Genomic DNA, 19657 nt, shown 5'->3' on the forward strand with positions numbered 1-19657 from the left:
CCATTTATTTACACTCTCCCTCTGTGTGTGTGTGTGTGTGTGTGTGTGTGTGTGTGTGTGTGTGTGTGTTTGATGGGGAAAATCAAGCACCAGGCCTTGTGCTTACACACAATGCTCTATTTTCAACTTGGACATCCATCCAGTTGTTAAAGGTTTAAGTATAATAACATTAGGCAAATGCAGAAAAAGCTGAAAAAAGGTCTACTTCTGTCACATATATATCACTTATTTATACAGTATTTGAATTCTATAATGAAATATTTCTCTGACATGTTTTTCTGGCAATGTAGAATTATCTTTTAGGTACATTTAAATAATTCTTTAATTACACCCTTACAAGATTTGATTTTGGATTTCTGTCACGGTTTTTGGAAAGCAACATAAATTGCTTCTTGTTTTCACCTTTATTTCTCTTTGAATAATTGCCAGGAAGAAAAATGGAAATGCTTGAGGTCAAATGTCTTTTCCAAGGTCAAATAAATTTTGCTGAAAAGTCTGGACTATTAAAAGAAAATAAAAACTCAGACTTATGATTTGAAATGGAGTTCGTAAAAGAAGACAAATAATTAAGGTTTCTACTTTATCAAAATAAATTCTTTTAAAAGCTTTCACTTTCAAACTACAAGGAAATTGTTCCTTCTGTGTTGATGTCAGGCTTTCTGCTGAACATGGATGCAGTCAAAAAGCAAGGGATTTGGAACCGTGAATGCCTCCTTCATGGTCTTCCACTAATTGATTTGCAAGTCTTATTATTTCTTATGTAGATAATTGGTTCAGATCAGAATTTACAGTTTTTGAAGGGGTCCTTGCAGGTGTCAGGCAGGAAAGAAAGCCTCGAGAAGAGATGAGAATCAAAACTGGGCGCAGATTGACTTCATCAATCAGAATCATACTCTGCGGAGTCTAGTATTAGGCAGTTTGTTGTCAGTGCAGTGAAAGCACAGTAATTTGGGAAAAGGTTTCCAGGCAACAAGCAGTCGAGTCAGTCCAATTCCAGGTGCACAGTAAAGCTCAAGGTGTGACTATAGAGACACTCTTGTACAAAGTACATATGGCCATGAGGCTGGGTTTTAGAGCTATGAGGCCTAGAATCTAATATGATCTTTTGCCAATAGCAAAGAGATCAGCAGGTTATAAAACACTTGTGACATCTCCCCTAAGGATGGGTAATGGAGGGAAGAGTCTGGAATATCTGTATAGGAAAAAAGTGGGTGGCGTTTGCCTCCACAGATGAAAAAAAAGGTCACCAGGTATTTAATAGTATCCACTCTCAGCCTTCTGGGTGGAATGCAGGTATTTGATTTTATTTCCTCCACTGGGGAGACACCCTTGCATGATTAACATTACTGGCTCTCTTAGTGCTTCTCTGTGAGTACAAGGACCTCTGGGCCCCCAACAAGTTTTAGAGGTAGCTAACTAAGGCATCTATCTTTCACAGTTCAGTCTGCTCCTACAGGGATCACTATCACATTTCTGTTTAGTCAGCACATTTCTGGCTTTACCTCCTACCAAAAGAAAGCTTTCCCTACAGCTGGAAAACAAAATGCTATTGTGTAGTAGTAAGCTTTCCTTTTCTTTTCCTTTCCTTTTTTGAGAGCGTTTTCTGATTATTATGGCAATAGAATAATGATATGATCTAATCTAATAAAATGTAATCTCTGTTGTGACCACATTGAGCAGAGAATGTAGGGAATCCTGTACTTACAGTTATTTTAGTCTAAATGTCTATCACCAAAACACCTTAGTTAATGTGGAGACTCCACGAGAACTGCTAAGTTTTCATTCTCTCTGTAGTCCAGAGGAGAGGCATAGCTACACTTAGGTGTTCTTGGATAAGTCTTCCTTATGACCAAAGCTCATGTTTGCTTACCATTTTTTAAAGATTAAAGATAATTTTGTTAAAAAATAAATAAAGCAGCTCATTTACTTGCAACTCATACCAACTAAATATCTATGACTCTCATTGCCACCAATTTAAGAGGCACTATAATTTTAAACACCATGGGAAATACCAGCAACAAATACTCACAACTGAACCATGAAAAACTATCCATTGTAAGGTACATAATATAAGAAAACAATTAAAGCACAAATTTTCTGGAATCTATGAAATATAATAGTCACAATTTCTCATTCTGAATGACTCATAATCCCTCAAAAGAAAAAAACATTATGCACTTCAAGTGTCTCACATGACTTTGGGTTCTTTTGTGTTATTTGGATGGAAATCATGGTTTGGTTAGAAGCAGCTCCCTTAGGAATTCAGGCCTGAATACTTGGGGGCAACATCTTTGAATATACAGGATTATAGTTCTAGAATCTTGACTTTTAAAGATTTCCAGTTTTCTTAGAGTGTACACAACCATGGTTGAACCACATAGCTCATGTTATGTAAACCAATTGAATAGATCCCATTGGCAATGTATGTATTCATTCTATCTGTTCAGTTGCTGTAGAGAACTCGAGTAAAACAGTGTACACACTGTTATTTGGAAGCAATAAGGCTATTTGATCTCCCCAGAATGCCCCAATTTTGTATGGACTTTAGTTTTTGACCCTCAAAGGCTGTCTGACTGTTAAAAGAGGTGGAAGTAGGCCACCGGAGAACATTTTACAGAGGATAAGATGAGGTTATAGGAGAGTAGACAAAAACTCTCAGCTAAACCCAGAGATCTGTTCACTGGAGTCCACAGTCTCATCTTGATTTGGGGATGGCAAGAAATAGGACATCAAAAATGGATATACAGGCCAGATGTGGTGAGCCATGCCTTTAATCCTAGCACTTAAGAGGCAGAGTTAGGAGGACTGATGTGAGCTCCAGACAAGCTTTGTTGCAAAGTTATTTGCTTGTAAATAGCTATCTAAAGGCTTGGTGGAGATTATACCTTCCAAAACGACAAGAATTACCGAGGAGTTAATCTCCTAGTGACCTACAGCATACCGATCTTCTGGCTTTAAGTATAGTGTGTGTGTGTGTGTGTGTGTGTGTGTGTGTGTGTGTGTGTGTGTGTGTCTTTCTTCCTGTGCATAGAAATCAGAGAACAGCCTGGGGTGTCACTGCCCTGCTTTTCACAGTGTTATAGACAAGGACATTTGTTTGTTGCTCTTTACACCAAGTTTAACTGGCTTACAAATTTTTGGTCTTCTCCTGTCTCCATCCAGAACTTAGACCCAGTACTGGGATTGCCAGTATACGCTAGCATGTCTGTCTTTTCATGTATTCAGGGACTGGAAACCAGGTCCTCACACTTGCATGGAAAAAGTGCTTTGCCCTCTGAGCTAAGGTCTTCAGGCACCCATTCCCTTTCACACTGAGATTCTCTGATCACCAGTTAAGGCCATAGGGGTACCTATCCTGTAGTAAATGAATTGATTTAATCAAGTGAATTGTTGGCCAAGCTAATTTTTGTTTTTTCCCAAGCCAAAGGTTCCTGGACATTTCTAGGAGTCATAGAACTTTGCTAATATAGAAACACCCACAGTGTAAAGGCAGTAAATCAAATTTGGGAGCCTGCTCATGCTTCTGAATCATTTTATGTGTACAGAATAACAATATCTTATACTGGGGCTATAATGAAAACCAGCAACCAAAAATTGCTTTTAATATATCCACCCCTTCAATAACTACCTTTCTTAAGTGATATGAGGTTCACAGACTGAAATGATACATAATTTAAATGATATCTTTACTCTCTGATTTCAACCAATGTGATGCACATAGATCATAAGCAAATATCTTGCAAATTATAATTCATCTCTAAATTTTGGCTATTCACTTATGTATTGACTATTATTATTTTGATACCTATGTATCTTTAAATCTTAGGACTCCTGGAATATGAGATTTCAATGGTATCCCTAACACCTGGCTACTGGAACCTCCAACAAAGATTTTCTTTCAAAGATTTTATATTTTCCGGCTGTAAAAAAAGTATTGTCTAAGATTTAACATTCATAGGTGGTCACTATTTTCCCTGGTGTTCTTATCATTGATTTCACTATTCTATCCTCCCCAGAAAGTATCCTCAGTCTGGATTCTTTTCTCAGTTGGACCCTAAAGCATCAAAATCGATATTCTTCTACTTAAAATTACAAATTTTGGAATTTTGGCTATAGATAGTCCACACAGATAAATGATCACAGACCGTAGATCCTGAAACAACATTTGTTTCAGTGCTCCCCCCGTCTCCCCTCCTCTCTCTCACTGTAGGGACTCCACTCTGAAAGCATGGCACTGAAAAGTTGTCTTTGAGAGACTGGGTATAAAACCTGACTCTTGCAATACAAGCCCTCAGAATGCTGAGGTAAGAGGATCACTACAACACTCTTTCCTTGAATGATTTTGGAGTCGAAAACTTTTGGGGAAGAAGACTTACAGTAGGTGTATAGGCATACAAATTGGTCTGCCATCATATAAATCTACCCTTTTACAGCTAGGTACACCCCGGGGGGTTAGCTGGTGAGTTGTACATGAGGTAAGCCAGGAAATAACTATTTATAGCAGCTATGCCTCCAGGTCAGTGGTTCTCGATCTGGGGGTCACAACCCCTTTGGGGTCACATATTGGATATTTATATTATGATTTCTAATAGAATTAAAATTATAGGTATGAAGTAGTAATGAAATACAGTTGGGGATCACCACAATATGAGGAACTGGATTAAGGGGTCTCAGAATTAAGAAGGATGATAACTACTGCCCTAGGTGGTAAAAATATCTTTTTGTAATTAGATCTCCTTAAAGGCATAGTTAGATTGTTCCAACTACATTAGAAATTAATGCTATGTGGTAGTGTTAGCACATGCTTCTAATCTAATCCCGCATTTGGTAGGCAGAGGCAGGAGGATCTCTCAGTTAAAGGCCAGTCTGGTCTATAGAGAGAATTCCAGGATGGCTAGGGCTACACTAAAAAGTCCTGTCTTGAATACCCCACTCCTCTCCCCACCCACCAATAAAAAAGAAAGAAAAAAGAAAAGAAAAGAAAAGAAAAGAAAGAAATGAATAAATAAATTAAACTTCTAGGATTCTTTCCCAGTGGCCATACATATAGTGAATATTCTGATAGGGCAGAAAGAAAACATGCAAATCCATCTGGGTCTTGAAGGAACTGTACTATTGTGGGACAGAATATATTCAATCACAATCATTTTCAGTGGTTTGTCTCCTAAATGGTTCCAGATCTTATAAAGTTGAAAGTCAATTATTAAACACCTCACAGGTTGTTTGGCTAGTTTAATATGTAACGATCTAACACTGTAAAATACATGGATTTTACATCTGTACTACTTTGTTTTTGTTTAAGTGTTATTTATTAAGTTGTAATTTATTCCAATAATGTATTTAAAAAGAATACAAATTTTTGATATCAGTTGCATTTTACCAGATATAAATTTATTTCAGTTGAGTTGAAAGAAGGCAGTTAAATTCTATCTTTGAATGCGGTGCTTTCTTAGCAGGCTCTCTCTCATAGATGCTTAGAGGTAGCCAAATGGGAGCAATGCACACAGAAATTGAGTTATTTGGCTATGTTGATAGAATCCTGGTTCATGAAGATTTCATCACTCAGGTTCCTCTCAGGATCACACAGTTTGTTTCCTGAGAACCATCACTTGGGCTAAGCAAGCATCATGACCTGATCTGTTCTTTTGTGGCATGACTTCCTTGAAGTGTTGTGTTCCCATAAAAACAATTTCTTTGGCTCACCATAGATAGCTCAATTTAAAACATTCTAAAGTAAAATTTGCTTTTCATGCATGCTACTGTCTTACATATAGAGGAGAGTGGGGACAAGGAAAATATTGCTGGTAAAAACAATCAGAAGCAATGTAGATTAATTAAGTGCTTTCTTTGTACTAAATGTAAAAAAAGAAACAAGTTCTGTTTCTGTGAAGTAAACTGACAAGTGACAGATTGACAGAAGAAAACTGGGGAAATTGAGCTATCTCCCTGGTCTGGTACAGTCCAGATTTTTGGTCTACCAATGTTACAAGTACTTAAGAATTTTATCAAGAAGTTGGGGTAGTCCTATGAAGCCAATCACTGATGGAGGAGAGTTATCTGTCTATGTTTCTTTCATTGGTTAATTAATAAAGAAAACTGCCTTGGCCCTTTAAGAGACAAAAAATTAGGTAGGTGGAGTAGACAGAACAGAATTGTGGGAACAAGGAAGTAGAGTTGGAGAGACTCTTCAGTCAGTCTCCATAGGGAGTCTCCATGCTGCTCCTCTCCGAGATGGACGCAGGTTAAGATCTCTCCTGGTAAGCCACACCTCGTGGTGCTACCCAGATTACTAAATATGGGTTAAAGAAAGATGTGAGAATTAGCCAATAAGAGGCTACAGATAATGGGCCAGGCAGTGTTTAAAAGAATACAGTTTCCGTGTAATTATTTCCGGTGTAAAGCTAGCCGGCGGCCGGGTGGCTGGACGCAGCCCCGCCGCTTCACACTACAGATTGGCGCTCCAATGTGGTGACTAAATCCACTTAAAAACCTGAGAGGGCTTTAAATAAAGGAGAGAAAGAGTTTAACACAGCTTTTTGCTGTTTGCCTGGACATGCCGTAGAGAGATTTCCTTTTTCGGCAATAGCGGCAGAGAAAAAGCTGAGTCATTTTAAAACGCGGCTTCCTGGTGCTGTGCTGCCAGTGCGAACTCTGGCTTTAAAGCATTTCAGTGGCTTTTATGGACTAGATGTTTGTGTGCCTGCTTGGGATCGGAAAGAAAGTGCTCTGAGACCATGCCAATGGCTCACTGCTCCCCGCCTGCACCTGGGCAGATGGCGGAATCAGGCTTAGGCGAGCGGGAGAACATGGCGGATTTCTGCCGATGTTTCCAGGCTGCGCAACTTGGATGAAAAGAGTTTCTGTGCCGCACACTCAGTCTCAGAGTTAAAGTGCTGAGTGTGGCTCCTACCTGGAGGCCCCAGAGCTAGCAGAAAATGGTACATCCTCCATTTTGAAATTGGAGAGAGGTGGAGCCAACATCCAGAACAGGACTGCTGTGTGCCTGTAACTGTGTGCGGCTCAGGGGCACCAAATGACTGAGGCAGGAGCGGCTTTGGCTCTGCTCCGCCATGCTGAACTGTACTGAGCTCAGGCAGGAACTATCGTAATTACCATGATAACAGTGCAGTTAAGGTTTAGACTTGGCTGGAAACAGGCGGTACCCTATTACCTCTAAGTGGCGCAACTTAAGTTTTTAAGAAGTGCTTAACCTTTTAAGAAGTGCTCCTGGATAGTAAAAAAATTACAGAGTCACAATAGGAAAGATTCAGACATAGAAGGCCTTTAAATGGGTCACAATGTTGGATAAATGTACGTAGGCTTGAGAGCGAAAGAGAAGAAAAAATATAGAAAATAAAGTTAATGCCTTTAAAAAAAAAGTAAAGCCTTTAAAGAGACAGAATAAAGTAAGTGATAGAGTAAAAATAAGCCACGTAAAAATGGAAAATTCACAGAGAGTCTGGATTATGTATTTTATTGTGTTTTCTTTGAAATTTTTGACTGTAAAGGAGCTAAATACAGAGAGACATTTCATTATATGGGCTGCCAGGCTAGACCAGAATGGACATCTTAACTGTATGACTTCAGGATTTGGATCTAAGAACATGATGCTTTGGAAAAGAGTTTCTTCTTTTGTTTTCACAGAGGACGAGACTCTGTGGATTGCTTCTATCCCAATATGGTATGATAGACCACACCCTCCTGAAAGGTTGCTGTGAACATCTTCAAAAAATTACTTCACTCAACTGCCAACTGAGAGGAACCTAGCAGACAGGTTATACCATAAAAGACCTAAATAACAGCGCCCCCATTCAGCAGGAAGCAGTTTGGAGAGAAAAAACTGCGCCCATTTTCCCAAATATTGTTTATAAATGTTCTTTTACATTTAAAGGGGGAGATGATATAGATATGAATTTGCATTGGTATAGATTTTAAGGTCAATTTTGTTATATGTATATGTATTTCTGATCTTGATTAAGCTATTGTGATTGTAGTTCATTTTAAAAACTGTAATGTATAATTAGGAAATATAGGTTGTTAATGGATAATCATTGATAATAGTTAAGCTTGTAGTCATGTTATTAGATTTTCTAGATATGTAGAGATATATTTCAGTTAGATAGACATTCTTCATATCTTTCAAAGACTGCAGAATATGGCATTTAATGTTTTAATAACTTAGGGTTTTTCATGACAATGAGACACGTCTGCTCCTGGCAGCACCAATCTACTTCGAGAGGAAGATGGGCATCGAAGAGGCTACTTATGGAGTTTGTTAGCCATTTGGGCAAGAAACTGCTCTTGGCTGGACTGTTCCATAAACTGGACACAAAGAACCCGCAGAGAGAGGACTGCTGAACTTGCCTAAAGGTGAGATGGTCTTTCGGGGTTCCTGATTCATGAAAGAGTCTGCGAGATGTTCTGCAGGACACAGCAGAAAGTGACTGAACTGTCTTTGGAATTTCCTGCTTCATGAAAAAGTCTGCTGGACACTATGGGCCTGAAGGCTGAAGATGGATGCCCCAATGGTACAGAGGAACTTTGGGTGACTGTCTAGGCAGCGAGTTGTCTCTGTCACTTCTAAAGTTTGAAAGTTACAAATGACTTGTTTACTTAGGTAATATTGTATCCTTCTGGAGTCTTTGATGGAGTTGAAGAATAAATAGATAGTTATAGATTTCCTTAGTTATGATAAAAGATAAAATAGATTTAAATATTGTAACTGTAATACTTGCTTGATAACTGTTTTGTTATATGTAATTTTGCTATGTTAAAGTTGAAGCCTTTCTTTTTTGTTTAAACAGAAAAAGGGGAAATGATGGAGGAGAGTTATCTGTCTATGTTTCTTTCATTGGTTAATTAATAAAGAAAACTGCCTTGGCCCTTTAAGAGACAAAAAATTAGGTAGGTGGAGTAGACAGAACAGAATTGTGGGAACAAGGAAGTAGAGTTGGAGAGACTCTTCAGTCAGTCTCCATAGGGAGTCTCCATGCTGCTCCTCTCCGAGATGGACGCAGGTTAAGATCTCTCCTGGTAAGCCACACCTCGTGGTGCTACCCAGATTACTAAATATGGGTTAAAGGAAGATGTAAGAATCAACCAATAAGAGGCTACAGATAATGGGCCAGGCAGCGTTTAAAAGAATACAGTTTCCGTGTAATTATTTCGGGTGTAAAGCTAGCCGGCGGCCGGGTGGCAGGACACAGCCCCGCCGCTTCACACTACAAATCACATGGTTTTAATTGCAACATTGAATTAAAAATCTACTATCATGATCATGTCTGTATTTAATAAAAAATAATATGCTCCCACTGCCTCTGATCAAGGAATAGCCCTTGAGCTTTCAGAGAGTTTTCCCAAGGCATGAAGATAGCTCACGAGAAAGAAATCTAGAGGGATGTTGTTCTATGCCATCTAGTTTTTATTTATGATTTTTGTTATTCTATGATACATCTATCATATGTTCACCTTCAAAGGTCCAAAAACTAGTTCACATTTTTCCATAGTAGTTAAAATTACTATCAAATTGATAAATTAGTAGGATTTGAGTTTTGGAAACTGATGCAGTTTTATCAATTTCATGCTTGACTTAGGAAAAAAATAAAGTTAATAGGAAAGTCACATGTCTGAAAGAGAGCCCACAGTGGAAGAACACGTGGAAAGCTGAGAAGATTCAGATGGGTAATTATCTGTCAGGTTTGCAGCAAAAGTGAAAAAATATGAAATTTTTATTTAAAAATATTTCTTCCATAAGGATGGGAAGAATTGAATGTAGGGGGAAAGAGGTGGAAATAAAGTATCTTGGGAGTATCTCTCTGCTTTGTGATGTCATCTGCTTCCAGGATCTTAGAATTTGCTGTGAAATCTAAGCTATGAGGTCACTTGTAGGTACAGTCTTCTTGTTGCCTGTTTTAGGAGTGCTGGAGTAGATTTAGGTTAGCTATGCTTCACATGAATTAAGAAGAGTTTCCTTTGTGAGGTAGGAGATGCAAATGGTGGGCAGGTCTTTATAAGGTTCTTTCCAGCAAGGTAACAGTGCATGATTTTTTTGATAAACTTCTTGATATTTACTTGTCTTTTGGTTGAAAGTGATTAAAAGAATTATCATTCAACAAAGTCTGTATTTTTCTACTATACTACTAAGAAGTTATCTCTCTCTCTCCCTCTCTTCCTCCCCCCCCCCACATGCACTCACAATAGCTTTTTAAGTCACAGTATCAAATTATCTACCCAACTTCCTGCAAATTCCTCTTAATTCAGGAATGGCAGATACTGTCAATATAGTTAAAAGCTAGCACAGTAGTGTTTATGCCTCATAATTGAAGCCAAAAATTTTATAAGGGCTAAGGTAATATTTTAAGTTTTTAAGTCTAATTTCTTGGTTTTTTTTTAATACCTAAAATTTCTATTTTCTGTTCTACTTGTTCTGGTTACTCATGCTGTTATAAGATATAAAATTAACAAGAGTGCCACAGTGCTTTTGGAACAAATGGTTTACCCGTGTTGAAAATGAGTCCTTTAGATAAAATCACTCCATAAAGAATATGAAAGTGAAGAATGATCACAGTTACTAAAACCTTTTCACTGTCATAGCGTCAGCATGGTTATTTGAATATGTATTTAGTCCATCCACCAAACATTCAGACAGTGAACAAAGAGTGGGAATTACCAAGGGCAGAAAGTATACAATCAAGTGGAGTGTCTTCAGGGCAGTGTGAGACTTGGGGTATTCCCTTAGGTCAGTGGTGACCTCCAGAAATGTAGTTATGTGGCAGTGAATGTTGAAAGAATTTGGTCAGACTATGAATGCTAGGGAAAAATCAATTGCTTTTCATCCCTTAACCCAACATGATTTGAATATTCATAGAAATTTTATATTCATTTGTAATGGACTATCAAAGGAGATTAAAAATCCACAGGTTTCCAGATATGATTAGCAGACTCCACGGTTACAGGTAGGATAGAACAAATAGATGAATTTCCTCTTGAGCAAGTGTGCATGCTCCAGTAACAACTTTGCTTTACTTGTCAATACTCTCCAGAGCTCTGGGAGGCAGATGTAGTAAAGGCATCTTGCTTTTTGCTGACTCCTGTGTCTCCAAAATGTCAGCTGTTGTCTTTGGAGTAAACCTTGTATCTCAAGCAGTGGTAACCCATTCTGCTAGAACCAAAGCAAAATAAATAAGCCTTATGTTGTGTCTAAGTTCTGTATCTGGGGATCATGATGAAGTGAACTGATAAATATATAAATAGGAGCAAAGCAAAACTTTTATTTAATGTTTTTTCATGTACATGGGAACCTTTATGAAGTTCCAAAGAAATGTCCATGGCCAAGATCCTAGTATGCTTTCTAAGCAAAAAATAATTATGAGGAAACAAATGAGTGCAATGAAACTTCTAGAGGAAGCAAAGTGTGGGGACATGACCAGGAGACATATAGAAACCAGTTGATAGTAAGGACTGTGCAGTAAGTTTTTCGGTACTGACTTAAAAGTCATTCCTAGTCCTGTTATGAAATGTGTTCTTAGAACAGAAAGTTTAGCATCTACATAATGGATATTTGGCCCTGGCGTATAGCAGAGAATTTTCTGTCATATGCTTTTGCTCAATTATCTTTAGTTCATTTTGGTTTAGGGTAGTGCGTTCTGAACCTTTCACAGGTATTAGGCTGAATGCTTTATGTACATTATTTTAACACAATAAACCTATGAATTGTTATTTTGTTATACATTATATTTTTATTTTAAAATTATGTTCATTTAAGTCTTTTTGGTCTCTATATAAACATAAGTGTGGGTGCCTATGCAGGCTAGAAGAAGGGTGTTGTATCCCTTGGAGTTGGATCTATAGGCTATTGTGTTCTGTCCTACGCAATTGCTGGACACTGAACTTGAGTAGTACACACTTTTTAACTACTGAACATCTTATTAATCCCAGATACCCAGTTATCGCTCTATTTTGAAGTTAAGAAAGTAAGCATAAAGTGTACTGAAGTTTAATAGTTGGGGTAAGCTAACACTGAGACTGAGTCTGGTGGTTCTATCAGAAGCGCTTGTTTAGTTTAGTACAGTAGTTCAGATATTTACATCATAGAATTCTTTGAATGATTTTTTTTGTTTGTTTAAAAGATTAAGCAGTTTGTTTTTGGTCAGTCACTGAATAAGTAAGTAGCTTTTAGGATTCAAATTTAATTGTATCAGCTTCCAAAATTTTGGTAATCAGAGTGATTTGTTGATTCAACAGTATAAATATGTATTTTGTACTTTTACTCAGAGCACATAAATGAATACCTCAGCGTAATACAGATGTGTACCTAACTATGACATTATAAGACATAAATTTTGGTTTTCATTGTTAGCTCCCACTTCACAGCTTCCTTCTTGCTATAAGTCATAGACTTTCTAATTGTCCCTGGGCTTTGCTTTTGAACTGGCAATATTATCTGATTTCCCTTTATCTAATTAGAGATCACAAGGCTAACCCCTTTTCGGAAGTGCCCTGTTCCACATTACCTTTGGGAGAAGATTCCACAAAGAGACCATGGAGAATGACAATCCTTGCCTACCTTCCTCCTCCCTGTTTATAGGCATTTGATCATTTCTATCTTGTATAATCTCATTTTGGCATAGTTACTGATGCTTGCATCATAACTATTCAAAAATAAAGTCACTATAAAAACCTGAAAAAACAGAGTTTTGGAGCTTTCAGGACTCAGGTCAATAGAGAATCCTGGGTGGAAAAAGCATGAAGCTTTTTCCTGCCTCTCCCAATCAGATCTTACGTATCTCTTCATCCATCTTTTGTAACATCTGTTATGACAGATCCTTAAACCAGTTTTCGTGAGTTCTGAGTTACTTTAAAAGGGAAGCACAAGGAGAGGGCTGAAAAGCTTTCTGTGTAGCTGGTTGATCAAAATTACCTGTTGTGACTGTCATCTGAAGTAGAGGATCCCTACTGGTAACTGAGATGCCAGTTTGTGGGCTCTACCTATTGTTAAATAGTGTCAAATTACATTACATGAGAAGACACTCAGTTGGTGGCCCCTTCAGAATCCATAACTTTCTTCCTAGAGATCATAGGGCAAGAGTTGAGGAAAAACCAGAAAGTTTGTATTACCAACACAGGATAACTAATAAAAAGCATCCATAGAATAGCACCCTTATCGCTTGCCTTCACACATTGGTGACCCCTACTCTAGCCCATTCCATCACAATTTATTCCACCTTAGTATACTTCAGTTATCACCTTTATTATTATTATTATTGAAATGACATTATGACTATTCAACTGAATTTGTGGCAGGTATGTCCCTGACAGGAAAGATTTTAAATTAGAAAAGTGCTGTAAATAGACTGGCACTTTCTTGGGTCATCATGTTTGCAATTAGCTCTGTCTTATCTGCAATGACTGGGATGTAGAAGTGATATTTAGGCTGAGCTTTGAAGTATTCTTTCTAGTTAGATTTGTCTAAAGACGTTCTCAATGTGGAAAGTCTGGTTGAACCATCTGTGACGGGGACACTTCACTCTCCTGTATCCTGTCAACAAAATACCAGGGATCTCTTTTGAGGTTAAAGCAGCAGCATAGCAATCTCTTGAGTACTACTAATGTGTGATTTATTGTAAATACAGATGTTCCACCCTTATTTTGTGGTGATAACTTCTACAAATATCTGACTACCCAGAGTCTACTGATTACTTCTTAATTGTCCAACTAACATATCTAGATTATTATATCTGAAAGTACGAGGACCTAAACCAGTGATAAGTGTGTGTGTGTGTGTGTGTGTGTGTGTGTGTGTGTGTGTGTATGGCAACTCTATGGCTTTCCTCTAAAATTCTACAAATTGAAACAATCAATTTCTGCTAAAGAAATTCTCCTCTTCTTTTATTTTTTTAATCTCAGTCTTTGCTGAAGATTTTGCTTATTGATATTATCCCCAAACACCTCTGCATTATCTAGATCAGGACTCCAGGTAAGTATTATTGTGCTAGTAATGCACAATGTCCAATTTCTTATAGATTTTTAATTAAAATGATGACACCACTTTTCCCTTCCCTTTTTTGCTTTCAGTCTCTACCAAATACTCTCCCACAGCTACTTCCGTGTGTCTCCTCATTCTCAAGGTGATAGCCTCTTTTCCTTCGATCATTATGCTATTCTCATAAGTACAACTTCTTGGGTGCATTTTTGTTGTGCATATATGTTTCCACGACTGACTTCAAGAGACTCCCTCCATCTAAGTGAATGCATTTTTATGACTTCCAAAGTTAAAAATAATTTCTTTCATACCTGAAAAAAAATTTAATTCTGTGAAAAGTTGTTTTCAAAATTTAGTCGATCATTACAGAGTGGTCATTTAAGACTAATAAATAAGAATTTATCTTTATTCAATTTGTTTTTGCTAAGGCATTGCTAGATACAATATTTTATATACACAATAAAAGAGAAAATAGTTACATTCAGTTCTGGGTGGGATCAGGAATGATTTTTGAAGACTAATATTGACTGTGGCAGATTTTGTATCATACAGAAGAGAAAAAATGTATTGCTTTAAACACAATAGTAGACCTTCTTTCTTTTGAAATTGAGTTAAGTTCTCTTCATAAAACATTGAGGACTTGCTAAAGCTCTTATCCCTGCTACAGTGAAGTCCATATTTGTCTTTTTTTTCAGTTCTGGATGATTGAACGTGCTGCAAAAATATTCCTGAAATGTGACTCAGGAAGGATAATCTTCAACAGAAAGCAGTCATCGTACTGTCATTCCTCATCGTGACTTCATCTCTATCTTTCTTACCTTTTGCACCAAATACTGTACAAACCTAATTGTGTAAGAAGAAATAAGTGTTTGCACAGTAATTAGTCTTGACGATGGGCGGGTTGAGATTTAAGCACCTCTTTAGAGAGAGTTTTGCTGAGTCTGAGGGTACATTCCAGGTAGTGGTAATAATCTTCCTTTTGAGTCCACGTTCCTTGGCTGTAGATTATAGGGCTGCGCCACTTGTGCCAAATGAGACTTTCCTTTGGGCTTGGAATGTTCCAGCTGAAGCTTGTTTTGGAAGTGCTAATCACTCACTGGATATGAGTTTCTTCTCTTTAACTGGAAGCCCCCGAAAAACTTCCACAGGGCAGGCTGTCACCATCTTCTATAGTGACCGACTTGGAAAGTATCCGCATATAGACGAGAAACAAAGGGAAGTGTTTGGCGGAGTACCTCAGGCGGGGAATTTGCAGGAGCATTTGGACAAAGCTAAGACTGACATCAAGCATTATATTCCAGTAGACCAACTGGGCCTGGCTGTCATTGACTGGGAAGAATGGAGACCCACCTGGGAGCGAAACTGGACACCAAAGGACATCTATAAGAATAAGTCTATTCAGTTGATACAGACCCAAAATCCAGGTATGAACACTGCACAAGCCACCAAAAAAGCCAAAGAACAATTTGAATCGGCAGGAAGAAAGTACATGGAAGAAACATTAAAATTGGGGAAAACACTTCGACCCCGATACTTCTGGGGTTTTTTTCTTTTTCCTGATTGCTATAATTATCAAAATTACCTAGATCCAGGATACAGAGGAAAATGTCCTAATATAGAAATAGAGAGAAATATTAATCTTGGCTGGATATGGAAAGAAAGCACAGCCCTTTACCCAGCAACCTATCTGAAGAGGGAATTGAAATCATCGCCAAATGCAAAACTCTACAACCGTTTCCGTGTAGTGGAAGGCATCAGGATGTCTAAAGTGCGTGAGGAAAATAATCCACTTCCTGTTTTTCTGTACACACGCGTTGTTTTCTCTGATCGGATATGGGAGTTCCTTTCTCTTGTGAGTAAATGGAAGAATTACAGCTACGTGCTATTGTGCAGACATAGTGTCGACAGGAATGCAATGCTATTCAAAAGTGTAATTCAGCTCTATGGATCATTTAGGGATTCAGACATCAGTAGTTCTATGTTCTCTGAAGAAGGCAAAATTAGTACATTTTTAGTGTTTAATATAATCATATGGTCTGTTAGCAGCCATGAAAGTACTGCAAAATGTAGAAAATATTTTAACTATTCTCCTCCTCCTCTTCTTGGAATCTGGGTCTTTTTTCTAGCAGATATCATTAAATGTATATAGTAAAGAAATGCCAGAGTAAAAGATTTAAAGACTGCATTAGTTTTTAAAGCTTTATTGCTAGGTCAGCATGCTCTGCTTGGTGAATATGCCCTGTGTAAATGCCTCCACTGGTTACTCCCTGCTAACTCTTTGTATCACCTTTATCAGAATGACCTTGTGAACACAATTGGTGAAGCTGTTGCTCTGGGGACCAGTGGAGTTGTAATATGGGATTCTATATCTATAGCACAGCGTGGACAGGTAAGGATTTGGTATATGTAATAGAAAGTAATTCTATCCTTAATGATTTTTAAGGACTTTGTCTTAAGGAACTTAGCATTATGCTTGGCCATAAGTAAATGCTTGCTATTTGTCAAATTAAGATATACTGCATTTTTTTATTATGAAGTAGAAAATGTTGTACCTGTCTTGAGGAATCAGATGTTCACAAAGATTAAGTGACGTTCTCTAGGCTCCATGTTATAAGTCTCAAAGCCAGGACTACAATTTCAGCTTTCTGACATGATGCTTTAATGTCAGACAATAGGTCTCTAGAATTTACTTCCCCATATCAAGAATTGTCATCATTTTTACAAATTTCTCAGATAAAAGAAAGAGTTTCTGTGCATACATACTTGTGTGTATATGTGTATGTGTCAATGAATGTGAATTTAACATTGCTAAGCCGAGGCTGATTTTGTGTGTGTGAGCGTGTGCATGTGCGTGTGCATGTGTGTGTGTGGATACAGAAGCAGTGTTGAGTGCTCTCCACCTTATCTTTTAAGAGAGAGTCGGTCACTTAACCCAGAGTTTAGCAATTTGGCTCTATTGGCTGGCCAAAAAACCCAAAATATTTACTTGTCTCTGTCTTTCTAGTGATGAGCATATAATCACATGATATTCTACTTGGCTTTTGGAAGTTGGTTATGAGAATAAATCCCAGGTACTTATACTTTCACATAAAGGGTCTTCTTAGCCTCTCTAACAGCCAGTTCATACCCTTTTTCTAGTTGTTAAAATTGACGCACAAAAAGGATCAAGTAAGCCATCTCCTTCCACTCCACTTTATCTGATCCTGTGGTGTGATGAAACCAGTTCTACCAGTCCTACCTTATGAGATATGTTGTTTTTTTTTTAATATTTGGGACTCTTGTGAGGCAGTTATTAAACATGGTCATTATTAAAAATCAAAAGATAAATAATTTCACTAAGTACAAAAATAACTAATGCTTACAGCACACCAATTATTTTGCTTCGTGTCCACCCCAGTACCTGAGATTGTGTTTATCTGTTGTATCTGCATTGGTGGAACACTCTAGAATGGATGCTATTCACATTATACTCCCATACTGGGAAATAGTAGCTTTCTCAGTTCCCAACTCTGTGTTCAGTGTTATTGGTTCAGTGTATTGGCCAGTGTGGGTTTAATTATATAGCACCTCTTAGGTTGCCAGTTCCAACCTTTCCATAGAGAAGGTGAAAGATGACTCTTAAATCATCTTCATTCCCACAATCTGCCTTTTGTCTCATCCTTATCTCTGAAAATAGCTTCAATACTCCTTGAACTTGGTATAACTTTTTAATGTATCATTAGCACTGAGAAGATAATATTTAAGAATGTTAGCACAGACCATAAACTCTTAGAATATGATAGTGTTTAGGAAAAATATATAAAAATTAAAATATTGGTGCTTTATAAGCAGCTAACACAGAGATTTGAGTCTACAAAGAAAATATCTTGGATAGTTACTTTCTAATTACGTAAAACCAGAATGGAAAGAAATCAATCATATGTAAAATGCAAATATACAGCATTCCACACAAATGGAATATTAGAAGAGCTTCATATGAACCTGCTGTGCTAGTTTTCTTACTTTGGTTTCTATTGTGAGAAAACACTCTGACCAGAACTTACAGGCAAAAGGATTTGCTTGGTTTATACATCCTGACCACAGTCCATTGTTGAGGGACTACAGGGAAGAAACTCAAGGTGGGAATCTGGAAGTTGTAACTGAAGCAGAACCATGGTGGAATGTTTCTTGGTAGCTGGTTCTCCAGGCTCGATTTCAGCTACTTCCCTTTCTGGAACTTTTAACATGCTTCTAACCATATCCACAATCTCCTCCATTGTAAGCTCACACAGTCACAGGCTCTGGGAACAGGAGGGCAGATATCTTTTCCGGGTCATTACTGAACAAAAAATAGAGTCTCAATGCAAAGAAAAGAGCCAATATATTCAAGTCAGCTCCAAAGGGCCTTTGCTTTTCCTGTCAATGTGCTACCACAGTTTGCTCAATCAGTAGAACTGTTGATCACGACAGATCATAATCAACAATGTTTTTAATGACCTCTGAGCAAGTTTAAGAATGGCAGTGTTAAGATGGACCACTCTGCCCTTCATCTTTCTTACATACACAATTTGTTAAAGAACTGTCATGCACACCTTTGATTGTGTAACATTTAGCTAAAAGATACACAGTTGAACATATTTTATCAATTTGAGACATCAGTTTTGAATATGTTTAATTATGTTTAACTCATTGGTAAAATTATTTATGATCTATTGAGGGTTAACTGAAGAAATGTTAGGTCTCATATACATACATCTTATCAGTTGTCTTCACAATAACCCTATGAGGCAGCCTGCAAAATCATTCCTACTCTACAAGTGAGAAAACTGAAGCACAACCAAGTTAGCTAATTTTCCTTATGTGATCCAGAGAGCAAACTAAGATCTACAAAACGTGAGGTATGCTAGATTGGCAGACATGGTTATTAATGAAGGTGATACTACTGTCGGGCAAGCAAACCTCAAAGTCCTAGTCTAACAGTTGTAAAATTCTATACTCTTGATTAATTCATGAATTATCAGGAGTAGGTTAAGCCTCAGCTAACCAATTCTTCTGTAGAACTAAATGACCTACAGAACTTTCAGATGTTAAAATATAGTTGGAATAACCTTCCTTGTCTGAGTGAAAATGGGTATTTGTGTCACTTGTTCAGTCGGATGCTTCATTCGTTTTTAAGAGTTACTATAAGATATCTGTTCACACAGGAACATGAGCCTTTCTACACTCACTGACGGCCTTATTATTTTACAGACAGGTTGTCCAGCCCTACACAAATACGCGAACTCTATCCTGTATCCATACATAATCAACGTCACCCTCGCAGCCAAAATGTGCAGCCAAACACTTTGCAACCATCAAGGCATCTGTACCAGGAAAGACAAGAATGCAAATCACTATATTCAGTTGAATCCGAAGAACTTAGAAATTATTTTGAAGAATGGGAAGTTTGAAGTAGTTGGCAACCCTAGAGTTGGCGACCTGAAGTACTTTTCTGAGCATTTTAAATGCACCTGTTATACCAACATGGATTGTAAGGAGAGACCTAATATTGAAAGTGTGAGGAATGTTGATGTCTGCACTCGCAACAATATTTGTATAAACACCCACGTAGATCCTGGCCGAGCGTTCCATCTCCTACCTGGAAAAAACCTTCTCTTTTTCATAACTGTGGCTCACATACTCTGTCATCTGCTCTAG

At 37.7% G+C, this 19657-nt stretch overlaps 1 protein-coding gene across 1 annotated transcript; it reads left to right on the forward strand.

The window, feature by feature from the left end:
• Positions 1-14873: 14873 nt before the first annotated feature.
• LOC119807426 (hyaluronidase PH-20-like) lies at positions 14874-19657 on the forward strand. The gene is made up of 3 exons (XM_038319425.1): positions 14874-15833; positions 16278-16370; positions 19211-19657. The coding sequence occupies exons 1-3, from the start codon at positions 14874-14876 to the stop codon at positions 19655-19657; spliced, it is 1500 nt and encodes a 499-aa protein (XP_038175353.1).

The sequence above is a fragment of the Arvicola amphibius genome, chromosome 2 (assembly GCF_903992535.2).
Source record: "Arvicola amphibius chromosome 2, mArvAmp1.2, whole genome shotgun sequence".
NCBI lineage: Eukaryota > Metazoa > Chordata > Mammalia > Rodentia > Cricetidae > Arvicola > Arvicola amphibius.

What these genes read in the sequence shown, in the direction of transcription:
- LOC119807426 (XM_038319425.1), top strand. Translation starts at nt 14,874, where the DNA reads ATGGGCGGGTTGAGATTTAAGCACCTCTTTAGAGAGAGTTTTGCTGAG. An exon ending in TATGGGAGTTCCTTTCTCTT is followed by an intron (nt 15,834 to 16,277) that starts GTGAGTAAATGG and finishes CACCTTTATCAG; the next exon opens with AATGACCTTGTGAACACAAT. An exon ending in CTATAGCACAGCGTGGACAG is followed by an intron (nt 16,371 to 19,210) that starts GTAAGGATTTGG and finishes ATTATTTTACAG; the next exon opens with ACAGGTTGTCCAGCCCTACA.